The sequence below is a fragment of the Diceros bicornis genome, chromosome 3 (assembly GCF_020826845.1).
Source record: "Diceros bicornis minor isolate mBicDic1 chromosome 3, mDicBic1.mat.cur, whole genome shotgun sequence".
NCBI classification, from domain to species: domain Eukaryota; kingdom Metazoa; phylum Chordata; class Mammalia; order Perissodactyla; family Rhinocerotidae; genus Diceros; species Diceros bicornis.
Window position 1 is genome coordinate 85,776,942 of NC_080742.1, and position 13,844 is coordinate 85,790,785.

The 13,844-nt window shown below is 42.0% G+C and overlaps 1 protein-coding gene across 8 annotated transcripts in view; it reads right to left on the reverse strand.

Moving 5' to 3' along the window:
• Positions 1–13,844, reverse strand: part of DGKI (diacylglycerol kinase iota) — a 309,867-nt gene that overhangs the window by 247,144 nt on the left and 48,879 nt on the right. For all 8 annotated transcript variants that reach the window (XM_058530901.1, XM_058530951.1, XM_058530892.1 and 5 more), the window contains exon 3: positions 12,199–12,294. In XM_058530901.1, the coding sequence (XP_058386884.1) occupies positions 12,199–12,294 (96 nt within the window). The remainder of the gene's footprint in view (positions 1–12,198; positions 12,295–13,844) is intronic.

Genomic DNA, 13,844 nt, shown 5'->3' on the forward strand with positions numbered 1-13,844 from the left:
GTTCCTCTGCCCCTTCCTTCATGGTCATGATGCATGATGCATGATGCAGGAACTTCGAGTTCTTAGGAACTCGAAGAAATCTACAAAAATCCATAATTCTATTTCCCACTCCTGATTCTCCTTTTACCCAGGGACACTTCATATTTCTATAACTATTATAATGAATTGTCTCTGTACTTCACTGCTCTCATCTCTTGTTTCTGCTTTGTGTTTTCTTCTGCCTGCTTGTCTTCTCTTATTTCTTTATTCCCATTTGTCTCCTCCACGCTTCTCAGCTTAGGTACCAGCAGGTCCTGGCTTATACGACCAGGGCCGGTCAATAGCTTTAACTTTATCATGTGTTATCTTCCCGTCTTTGGTTCTTTCCAGATGCTTTTGTGGTTGCTCCTTGTTCAATTTTTATACTCTCTTTAAGGTTATCTCAGATCAAAGTTGTCATACATCTTACAGTAGATTAATTGAAGTGTTACTACATGTGCAAAAAATGTATACAAATATGATTACAAGTACACAGACACTAACAAGTAGAAATTCACACAATTAGAGCCTTACATACCCAAACACATGTGCATTCAAAACTTTCAAGCAAAGAGATATGAGTGAGGATGGGCTGGACATATTACAGAAGTCATAATGAAGACAAGTTAACAGGAAGTGGTGTCTCAATCCTGTCTTAATGGCTCTAGTTCTGAAGTAGTCTATCAAGGGCATAGCAGAGATCTTAAGTTTAATATAAACCAGAAAACACCAAAGTTTGCCTTTTAATCCTTGCTAGTGTGATATACACTGTCTTACTTGCAGCATGAATCCTAACACAGTCTCATTATCAGTTTACTTTGTGGAAATAGAATTGTTAAAGTTCACAGCTTAAGATGTCTAAACAATAATTTGGAGACATTTGCTTTAATCTGGAAGATTATATCTACTTAAGAAGCCATATCAAGCCATAGTAAATTAGCTATCCTTTCATTGCCATTTCCTACATCCCAAACTATTGATGACATAATTAAGACAAAGTCTTCCAGCCAATCTAGTCCAGGAATCCCACCATTTCGGTCATGGTTCACCCAGCCCTGTATCTCCAATTGGCATTGGGGTTTTCACTCACATGCACACACCTACCCATACCATTTTTCAATGAGGACATTATTACCACAGAGTATTTACCAGGAGGTTAGCAGTGTGATATATATATTATGTGCTCTATAAACACAGCTCACTTCAGCCATGCAAGGTGGATACTATTCACCCACTTTACAGCTAAGGAGCTGAGACCCTATGAGATTAAGCAATTTGCCCAAGATAGATTAATTAGGACTGGAACCTAGTCTTTCTGACTTAAAGCCATCTCTTTCTATTACAACTCACTACTTCCCTCTCATTTTCTTTACTAGTAATGGATTAGGAGAACAAAACTGATGACGATAAACATATTTGACATGATTGTTTTAGATGATCTGTTCTCATGAAAGCCCCATGGGGATGGACTAATGACAACCATACCACGACTGCCTGTGCCAAGAATGGTAAACAGCAGTCTCTATCCTCCACGCGAATCAAATAAGATGGGCTGCTGTAGGCATGACACTGGATAAACAGGGCTTAAAACCTCACAATAGCCTGCTGGCAGTGAGAGTTGAATTTCCCTGTGAAAAGCCTTAAAAATAAGGCAGAAATTCAAATGTCCTGGATTCTGAGTATAACGATACTTAAATGGCAGGGTTGATCTGGTGACAGGTGTCTGTGTGTGTATGTGTCTCTCTCAACAATCACATCATTGAACTCATTCATTTATTCCATGAAAAATGGCAGGATAACTACTCAGCGCAGTCACTGTTCTCAGTGCTGAGGATCCAGGAGAGCACAAGACAGACAGAATACCCCAGCTAAATGGAGCTTATGTTCTAATGGTGGAGACAGGCAGACAGGTAAGTGAGTGATATATTTTTTAATGACAGAAAGTGATATGTGTTATAAAAGATCAACAGAATGGAGACGGAGCACAGAGTCAAGGACAGACTGTCAGCTGGGCTAGTTGTTTCACCCCATCCTTTCTCTAATTCAGTGAGAGAGAGGTGATGATTACAAGGCCCTCCGGAGTTAGTATTCTGGCATTGCCTTTCGGGTGTCCGTTTCTGACAAGCCACTGGAACCACTTTCACTCAAAGAGAAATGACTATAGTAACTAATTTTTATTGAGCGTTTGTGACTCGCCATGCTGTTAATTGCTATATATGCATTATCCCATTTAAGTTTCACAACAACCATAAGCAGCAGATATTATCCACATTTTACAGATGTGAAATTGAGATTTAAAGAGATTAAGGGGCAGCCCAGTGGCATAGTGGTTAAGTTCTTGTGCTCTGCTTTTTTGGCGGCCCGGGGTTCACGGGTTTGGATCCCAGGCACGGACCTGTGCACTGCTTATCGAGCCATGCTGTGGCAGGCATCCCACATATAAAGTAGAGGAAGGTGGGCACGGATGTTGGCCCAGGGCCAATCTTCCTCAGCAAAAAGAGGAGGATTGGCAACAGATGTTAGCTCAGGGCTAATCTTCCTCAACAAAAAATAAAACAAACAACGATGACCATTGTCACATGACTAGAAAATCTCAGAGCCTGGCTTCAAAGTCAGATCATTTGATTTCAAAGCCCACACACCTCCTCCAATGAAAATATCAAAGCAGGCTTTTCCATTTCCTTCTGTTTTTAAGGCATTACCTTCTGAATCTGTATGTGCCAGGTATATGAGATAGGTAACAACAACAACAACAACAAGTTCCTAAAAAACAGAGACAATGTGAACTTGGGGGTTCATGGCAGTTTTGAGTAACTGCTAATGTGAACACTGCTTCAGCCAAGATTGGGGCCTCTGAGCAACAAGAATATTGGTTAAAATCTGTTATTCTGTGTTCCTGGCACTGAGAAACACTGGAAGAAGGGAAAGTATCTCTATACACCTGGGCATTGCCAAGGTGGTATGCAAACCCTATGCTGAATCAGATGCAAACTATTTTTATCAAGTAACAGGACTGTACCAATATTAAATAACAACAGAACTGCTCCACACAAACATATACCCAAATACAAACCCACAAACACAGCCTCAGTCGAAAATTATCATTGCAGAAGAGATGACAATTATTCTCAGAGGCTCAAATTCTAACAAAAAAATAAGACACACACACATAGCTTAATGACAGTTTATAAAGGCAAGAGAATTACACAAAGACACAGAAAACTTATGAGGCTCTGCATAGTGATTAAGCCTCTCTGACTTTTCTTCCTTTTACCTTTAAGTGGAAGTAAACTGCCTCCAACGACCACTGCAGAGGGTTGTTGTTATTGATCAACATTGACAAGTCCTAGGAGAACTGCATTGAGTGAGCATTTCTCAAATAGTTGTCCACAGAATACTGAGATCCCACAAGATACCAATAGGTGTTCTGTGGGAAAAATAATGGGTTCAACAATCATCCCTTCTTCTGAGGAAAAAATACAAAATCCTGTAAACCTTTTGCCCTTCTTAGAGCTTCATAATACATATTTGTATATTAAAGGTGTTCACTGTTCGCTAAACTTATTTGAACACAAGCCTCTTGTAATGAACAATACTTCATATTGTTATATGAGTTTACTGCTCTCCAGAACTATTTGGTTCAAGAAAAAAGTGGACTGTGCAAACAGACAATGGTACTATTGATCCAGGGCCACCTAGGAGGGAGTGACGGAATCCTAAAGCTCCTAGGCTCCAAATCCTGTCACTATCTCTACTGCATGAAGTGGGCAGGACCAGTATTATATTCTCCGCAAATATATGGACCCTATGCTAAATAATTACAATTACAGTCATGTGTCACTTAACGACAGGGATACGTTCTGAGATGAATTGTTAGGCGATTTCGTCACTGCGTGAACATCACAGAGTGTACTTACACAAACCTAGATGATATAGCCTATTACACTCCTAGGCTATATAGTACTAATCTTAGGGGACCACCATCATATATGAGGTCTGTCATTGACCGAAACGTCGTTATGTGGTGCAAAGCTATACAACAACGATAGTTGTAATGGTAACAATGGCTAACGCTAAGGATTTGCCCTGTGCCAAATACAGTTCTAAGTGTGCATTTGGATGATCTCATGGAAATGCTGCACCATCTGGCCAGACACATACAGGACAACATCACTTGTACCCACAGGAACACCCCACTCCCTTCCTCCACTCACATCCACTGACTAGGGCATCAGGAGCTGAAAGTCTGTCTATGCAAATGCTTTTTCAAAACTATTTTTGTTGATGGCGATGCTCTCCCTGAGTCATCTTGATTCATTAGCTCCTCAATATCCTAATGGGCGGAGGGGCCTCTGGCAGAGAGCAGCCTTGGCAGCTCACCGGAGATGGCGTCTTCAGGCTGGCACCCAAACAACTCTAGGCCAGCTAGAAAGCTGGCGTAGCCTCCTGGGCTTTATTGCCACACTCACGGTTCCCTCTGACAGCCCACACCCCACTCAGCCAAGCCGCCATCTGGAGGTGCAGATCGTCAGTCTGCTGTGCTGGACAACCAGCATGGGAGGCTGACAGGACAGGAGCAGCAAGCAGGCAGTCTCGGGGCACGCTGAGGCTCAAGGCCAAGGTTGGTGCTCTGTGGCGTACACCTGCCAGACCCGAAGGCGCAGATGGGCAGAAAGTCTCCAGCAATGCACACTGGGCACTGACTCTCTCCCCTTCTCACCCACCACACACAGATGTGCGGGAAGCAGTACCTGCACAAGCTGCCATCCGCTGCACCCATCTTCCAGAGGTGACACAGACAGGGTGTCACCAGGGTCAGGATCCTTCTTCTTTTTTTTTTTTGTAAGGAAGATCAGCCCTGAGCTAACATCCATGCCAATCCTCCTCTTTTTTGCTGAGGAAGACCGGTCCTGAGCTAACATCCGTGCCGATCTTCCTCCACTTTATATGGGATGCCGCCACAGCATAGCCTGACAAGAGGTGCATCGGTGTGCACCCAGGATCCGAACCCGGGCCGCCAGCAGCGGAGCGTGTGCACTTAACCACTACGCCACGGGGCCGGCCCCTAGGATCTTTCTTTTTTTAAACAACAAAAAGCTGAAAGTTTCCTTCCAGTAAGGCAGAGAGCTCCTGCCCTTGTACTCTTCTTACAAGTTTCTCCCAAGAACCCAAGGACATGGCCAGCATCTTGGTGATCAGATGCTGTGACACTTGATTACAACGATGAGGCTTCTGACCCACCAATAAGAAGACTCAGCCTGTGAGATGTTTTCCAGAACAGGTACTTTGATTTGTCACACTCAGTTGGTCCCACCTATGACCTAGGAGACTATGGACATTGCACACAGCAGCACAACGATAGGTGGAAGCATAGGAGTCTTAGTGCTGGGGTCTGACAGAATAATCTCAAACATAGGCCCTGTGGAAACCAAAGTTCAACCAAAGTACCAATTGGCTCATTCAATGTAGTGACACTGAAACAGAAGCAGGAACAAGAGAGAAGGAAGGAGGATATTAACATCTGTCAACAAATTTAATCCTTCTACCAATTCTGAGAGGTAGACATAATCATCACCATTTTACAGAGGAACCCGTGACTCAGAAGCAGGGCAAAGCCAGGATTTTTATCCAGATCTATTTGTCTCCATATCTGTGTGGTTCCTCACTCTCCACTCCCCCTCAGCCCCCTATCACATGGCCTCCCCAATGCAATTCATTCATTTGCTCAATAAAACAATATTTATTAAGCTGCAAGAGATATTGGGAGATACCTTGGAATGAAGGTCAGGTGTGACAGGTGGGGTTGGCCATTTTCACCAAATCTTACCCACGAGGAAAGGGTTTGCGCAGAACACATGAACAAAACAATAACAAAAGCTAAACAGTGCCCATTAGCCTTCCCACAAAAAGAAGGCGACATAAGCACATTTAAAAATAGAGACGATAGATCTGGTAACAGCATTCTGAAGTCTGACAGCTCCTTCTTCTCTTACCCAACCTACATACTCTCACCCACCTAACCATGTACCTATGCTCCTCCTCGCGCTCTCAGCTTCCGGCACCTACCTGCCTGTCTGCTCACTTATCCACATACCTCTCAACCATGGTCCTCTTTTCAAGACTGACTTAAATGTACCTCTACGTGTGCGCGCCTGTGAGCCTTGTGGAGGTATCTGTGTGGCCAGATAAGGTAACTCACCTTACAGAATGGCTGCTGTATTCATTCCCTAGGGCTGCCTAACAAAGTGCCACAAACTGGTAGCTTAAAATAACAAAAATATGCACTCTCTCACAGCCCTGGAGGCTAGAAATCTGAAATCAAGGTGTCAAGAGGGTTGGTACCCTTCTGAGGGCTCTGAGGGAGAGCTGACCCAGGCCTCTTGCTTAGCTTCTGACCATAGGCTGCAATCTTTGCCAGTCGTTGGCTTGTAGCTGCATCACTCCCATCTCTGCCTCCGTCATTACGTGGCTTTCTTCCCTGTGTATCATTGTATGTCCTCTCCTCTTCTTATAAGGACACTTGTCATATTGGATGAGAGCCCACCCTACTCCAGTGTGACCTCATTTTAACTAATTACACCTGCAACAACCCTATTTCCAAACAAGGTCACATCCTGAGGTAACAGGGGTTAGGACTTCACCATATCTTTTTGGGGAATGCAATTAAACCATAACAGCTACAATGTACCAGATGTGAGGACCAGGCCACTTCATTTGGTCCTGACACTCTTTATGAAGTAGATCAATGGCTCTCTACCCACTCTATGTGACAGCACATAGAATCGTCTATAGAGTTGTGTTTTTTTTTTTTTTTGTGAGGAAGATCAGCCCTGAGCTAACATCCATGCCAATCCTCCTCTTTTTGCTGAGGAAGACTGGCCTTGGGCTAACATCTGTGCCCATCTTCCTCCACTTTATATGGGACACCGCCACAGCATGGCCTAACAAGTGGTGCCTCGGTGCACGCCAGGGATCCGAACCCGGGCCGCCAGCGCTCTTAACCGCTACGCCGTGGGGCCGGCCCCGCATTGTGTTTTTTTTTAACATAAGCACACCCAGTCCCACTCATCAGAGATTCTGATGTGGTAGATTCAGGCTGGGAACTAACCATTTTAAAGAATAAAATTAAAAAGTAAAGCTTAATAAGTGACTACAATGCTCATCCAGAAATAAGAATCACTGAGATTGATCTTAATAACAATACTTTAAATCAGGAAATGGAGGCATAAAGAGATGAAATGATATGTCCAAAGTTCACTCAGTACAGAGATGGAACAGTGGGTTTTCAAACCCAGGTCAGTCTCACACGAAGTCCATTTCCTGCCTACTACCCATGTTGCCTCTCTGTGTCTACACGTATCTAGGCAGTTGTGGTGTACATCTACATATCAACGTAGGCAAGTGTCTTTTAAGTATAAAAAGAGGTGTGCACTGGTATGTGCTCTATGGATTATTAGCAGAGGCATGAGCTTCTTTGAGAACGAATATTTGGCTGAACATCTTTGTATATCCTATCAACAAAGCATGAGAGTGTTTTTTACAGAGTGTACCCACTAAGCTGTGAGGTTGTCACTTAACAATTAACTGTCACTCTCAACACTGTGAAGTTTCTGGTACTGGGCACTCAGCCCATAAACACTTACAGAATAAACGAATGAAGAAATGCCCACCTAAACAAATATCACCACACAAGAGTGGTCCTAGTTGGAATTTTATTTCACTTTTTCCCCTCCCCCCATAATCAGGTTGGGAAACAGCGATCCTTCTGCTCCAATTTCATAACTTTTGCATCCCTTTCTACTCTCTAGACCAGAAAAAGAAACAGTTACTAATTTGGGGACTTTCACTGATTTGGGAACATCTTTAATCCCATTAAATGTCTGCTCTCAGACATTCTACAGTATGAAATGTTGCCACTAGAGAAACATAGAAGAGGAAGGATTTTAAGGTCATCTGGTTTAGCCCTGAGGCTTTGGAGCAAACTCTCCTACAACAGTCCTGTAATGTGACTGCCTTGCTTTCAATGCCTTTCAATATCAGCCCCTAAATATCAATCCAGATGGCAGCAGAAGGTCTTAGATTTGCAAGAATGCTTTGGTTTTAAATAGACTATTGCAATGTCCCCATAAACTAGGGTGACAGTTTCCCTGATGCAGTCTGGTTTGCCCTTAATATTACAGCACCATTATTAACAGCAGCCACTTTTACCCTCAAAACTGTCTTGGTTTCGACAATATATTATATGGCCATGCTTCATAAGCACACAGGCATTTATAACATGCAATCCAAGTTTTGGTTCAGAAAACATGGACATGCACACACCACCATCCGTCCTTCTTTCCCTTCTTACCTAACGCATGCTCTTTGATGCGCTCATGCTTGTCTCATGATTGCCTCCTCCCTTGTACAAAGTTTGTTCCTGCCTCTGAGTTTGCTCATGTTCCTCTCCCTGCCTGAAATGTACTCCTTCCTCAACTCCACTTATGTAAATCTTACCCATCTTTCAAAACTGCGCTGAAGCCCCATTTCCATGAAGCCGCCTCTGTCTACCTCAACCCACACTGATTTCTCCCTTCTCTTAACTTCTACTTGTGACATTTGCTTTGCTAAAATAGGGTAAGCAGTGAAAGGCACGTCTTCAGTGATGGATTCACTCCTCCTCCAAGCGCTCTGCTGCACTTTGTTTAGAAGCCCGCAGGTAGTATCTGGTTCTGGTAATTTGGTCCCAAACCCAACAGGTCGGCTTTCTTCAAAGGTGGTTCATTAAAAGAAATGAGAACATAATACATAATCTATGTATGTATGCTTTTTTCTTATAAAACTGTTGTTCAATTCTAAGAAAGCTGCAAATAGAACATTTAAACTGGCGGCTCTCTTGGAGATTTCCTTGCCTAACCTCTTACTCAAAGCACATGCGCACCCCCCTCTACAGCATCCTTGAAAGACGGCCATCCAACTTATTTGCAAACACATCCTTTGAGCACATCTCTCCAGGCACCTTGTTCCCTTGCTGGACAGCTCTGGTTGTTAAAGATCTTCCTTAAAATACAGTATTTCTCAAAGTTAAGTTTACGGACCATCTGCACCATAATTATTTCAGGCGCTTGTTAAAATCACAGATTCCCAAGTCTAACGCCAGGCATACTGAATCAGCATTTGGAGCAAGGAGAGAAACAGTAATCTGCATTGTTAACAGGTTTTCCAGGTGATGTTTGTTATACCAGAGCATAAGATCCTCTGTTAGAATCAGTGGATTCTATAAGTATAACTTAGTTCTACCTTCCTAACAACGGAGAGCAAGACCCTTCCTTGGTCTTCAAGGCAGCTCTTCAAACACTGAGGGATGGGTCCACTCTCTCTCCCTTACATCTTTAATAATCTTTCATAGCCCAGGTTATTTAAGTCTTCCTTCTACTGCAAAGTTCCCTACCCCAAACCAACTTGGACACATTCCTCTGGGTCTCCTCCTGCTTGCCAATGTCCTTCCCAAAATGTGATGCCCACGGGAGGGGGAGAGAGCGCTAGATTTCTACTGCTTTTACCACATGCTGACAATTTTGTGAAGTCTATCAACTCATATTCCCGCCAGCTGACAACAAGAGGCCCCATTTCAGCCTCACCTAACCGGCAGTAAGGACTATGGTTTTGTAAATCCTTGCTAATAGGCACAAACGTTGACTCCCCATAGTTGTTTTAATTTGGTTGACTTTATCTATTTTTTTCACTTATACATTGGCCATTGGTAGTTCTTTTGTGAACTGTCTCCTCCTGTCCTTTCTGGGTTTTTTTTTCCCCTTTTAATTTATTATATCAGTTGCTGTGGCAAGTCCTTTCTAGGCATTATCTCATTGAATCCTCAAAACAACACTTCCCCCACCTTATAAGTAAAGAGACTGAGACTTCAGGAACTTATAACGAGGAAACACTGTTAGATCTTCAACTTCCTCACTGATTTATTTCTTCATTTAATCAACACTTTTTGGAGGACAGCACTTCATCTTCCAGACATTTGGTAAAGTGAGTTAATAGAGCCAAGTATTTGGGATGAAATTATGAGGAAGGTTCAGAAGAACACTGGTGATTTTCACAACTCTATTACTTCCTTACTTCTACCTAAAATTTCCTTTATTCTTTGTTGTTTTTCCTGGCATAGAGATAACAGTGTCCAAGTTGTAATCAGCTAGTGGATAGCAATGCTATTTACTGATACATGGTCTAAGGAGGATCTGGAGTATCTGTTCATATATTTGCCAAAAGAGGTAATATGTGGCTGACCCTAGAAGAGCACCAGAAAAGGATCAAAGGGAGTAATTTGGAAATAAGGCAGAACTCCATAACAAATTACAGTCCATCAGCTGGCAGGAGTATCAGTAGATAATAGTTCAAAAGTATATACACAAGTAAGATTGGCTTTCATTTTTTCCATTTTGTATCATCTGATATCCCGAGACCAATGTTTATGCAATTAACTAAGATCCTAATGTTAATTCATTATTTATGGTATTTTAGTCCAAACAGCTGAACCTCTTTTAGTTTTGGTTAATTTAATCAAATCCCATGCAATTATACTTTAATTAAAAATACATATGCATAAAGTTGAAATGATATTTAAATCAACTGAATTTACAACCAGATTAAAAGAAATGCAAATAATTAAGTACAGATCTGAGTTGGAGGCAAAATTAAAAATAATTTAATCCTACTCTCTTTTTCTACCTAAAAAGTAGCCAAGACGCAAAGGTCATGAGTTCTCAATGACACACAGTGAGGGGTACCATTGAGATTCAAATTCAGGTTTTCTGACTTGAAATGGAGAGTCTGGGCAGCTGGGCCTTTCACTGTCATTTAACTGTTCCCAACTTTACTCAAACAAACCCTGGTCCTTCAAAGCTCTCATAAAGTCTTCCAAACAAAACCTATAAACTAGACGTCAAAACAGCTAATGCCATTTTAAAGGTCTTGGTTCCCAGCTTCATGAGTCCACGCAGCCTGATAAAAATCCTTAGGGGCTATATTCTTCTATAAGCTTTGGTGGAAACTCAATTTCTTCCTTACTAGTTTTTAATAGAAACGTATTCAATTCCAAGGTCCTACATTTTGCCCCAAATCTTTCTCTCACACAATAAACAAACATAATGAAAAAGAAAAAAAAAAATTGATTATGTAAATTATGATGCCCATTTCGCCAAATAAGAGGGCATACATCTTTTCTTTCTTCTTTACTAAGTTTCCCATTACTCTCTTTTCAGACCTATAATTTTAAACTACACAAAAATTTTAAGTTCACCTTCTCAACACAAAAATTTTAGTTCCTCAAAACTTACTGCCTGGCAACCATGCTCTTTTCACAGAACATAAAGAGAATTTTAACATTTAAACAGATTGTTCTAACTACAAACACAAAGTAAATTTTAAAAAGCAAGGGATACTCCAGTGTACTTGACTGTTGATTGTTAATATAGTTTCTAGAATTTTATCCTCCAGAACTTAGTCTGAATTATTTGCTAGCCTACACTCACCACCAGACAGGTCTTCCAGCCCATCCCCACCTTCACCCACCAGGAATGCCCTCCACCATACACACTCCCCTACAAACGAGTTGCCTGCTCCCACAGAGACCCTTCCTCCATGCACATCCTCTCCCCCACACCCCACACACAAACAAAAACCAACGCTGGGGGCTGGCCCGGCGCCATAGCAGTTAAGTTCTGCACTCCGCTTCAGTGGCCCGGGGTTTGCAGGTTCGGATCCCGGGTGCAGACCTGCGCACTGCTTGTCAAGCTGTGCTGTGGCAGGCGTCCCACATATACAATAGAGGAAGATGGGCATGGATGTTGGCCCAGGGCCAATGTTCCTCTGCAAGGTGAGGAGGATTGGCAATGGCTGGTAGCTCAGGGCTAATCTTCATCAAAAGAAAAAAAACCAACCCTGGCTATGATCATAAAGTAGCACATTATACCAAGGGTTGGCCTGCATAGTCAAACCCTAAAACCATTCAAACTGACCCCCTGAAAGCCATGTTAACTTGATAAACTCCGCCTGTCAACTGTCTCACAAGAAACAGGCTCTTTCAAACCTCTTTTTGGAAACTCAGTCACAGTGAACCCCACTGCCTTCAGACTCAACTCAGAGGCCTTCCCCCAGAAAGCACAGAGGTCAGAGGTCAAGGAGCACACTCACTGCAAATCTGACTTGGCAGTTCTCCTCTCCCAAGTAGCACAGGTCTCCTGAGACGTTGGTCTCCAGCCACAGGTGCTCTCCGTTCACGGCATTCTCCTGGAAGGAAAAGACCCACCTGACTTCAGTTTTCTTTTCAGGCACAAAGGAGGGAGATCTCAAATTTTGATTTTAGATGCAAGAAATTTAGTGAACCCAAGGAGTTGAAACACTTCTCATTTTACCCCTGAAAATACTACTGGAGTTGGTGCTATCAAAATCCTAGAAACAGAAAAAGGTGTTTGGAAAAGCTTATTTGAGCCATAAATAAAATAGACATTAGGTCTATAGATGCTTTATCCATGAATGTGGTAATCTGTGGAATATATATTAAATGAATGAGGGAAAAAAATCCTTAAATTGTTCGATGTAAGGTCTTACTTATCTAGACCAACACTGCAGATTCCATGACAATGGAGAGCAAAATTCTATTGAAAGTTGCTTTTACTTAGTAAATTAAGAAAGATGATAGTAGTATTAAAGTATTTTAAGTATAGACTGTTTGAAAACACATTCATATCAGTAATGGGTAAATTATACTTATAAGCCAGAGGCTTCTCAAAACTTAGTTTAAGTCACTGTGTACTCAAAGCATAATAAATTTCTACTAATTTAAATATTTTACTAATAGTAGGGCCTTTACCCATTTAATTTAAAATTTTTCAGATTGAATGATTTCCCTGCTTCTAAAAATATTCACACCCTTCTGATTGCAAACAGAGCTGCCATGACGTATGATACGAAGTGCAACAATCCCATGTCCAGAAATGGGCAAAGTTTCATTGGGGCGGGAGTGCAATGCTTTTTTTTTAAACAGGATGATGAATAGGATTCCACATTCCTTCTTATGGCACACTACCTTAGAAACAGGAAAGATTTATATATTAATTGTACATTTTGCTCATTTGCTTAAAAAGGGCCCTGAGCTATTAAGGGAAGCATTGTATTGGGTTAACCATAAAGGAAAGTGACTAAGTCCACAGGTCTTACAGGAAATTGCTCTTGTTTTTATTTTGCTCATCATAAGTATATGGGCATATAAGTATTTTCCATGGTGGATAATATAGACTGAATTGTGTCCCCTCAAACTTCATATGTTGAAGCCCTAATCCCCAATGTGATAGTGTTTAAAGATGAGGCCTGTGGGAGGTAAGTAGGTCATGAGGGTAGGGCCCTGGTGATTGAGATTAGTGCCCTTATAAGAAGAGACACGAGAGGGCTCTCTCTCTCTCTCTCTCTCTCTCTCTCTCTCTCCACGCACACACCAAGGAAAGACCATGTGAGGACACAGCAAGAAGGTAGCCATCTACAAGCCAGGAAGTGGATTCTCACTAGGAACCGAATCTATGGGCACCTTGATCTTGGACTTCCCAGCCTCTAGTACCGTGAGAAATAAATTCTTGTTGTTTAAGCCACCCAGTTACGGTATTTTGTTACAGCAGCCTGAGCAGACTAATACAGGGCATGACTTCAATAAGGACTTTTATAGAATAATCAAGCAATTTAGAAGTCCATCTTATATGTGTCACCTTTATTATAACCCACTCCAGAAATGTCCACATGACAGCCCTCTGAATCCCAAAGCTTAGCACAGAGAAGCAGAAATATAC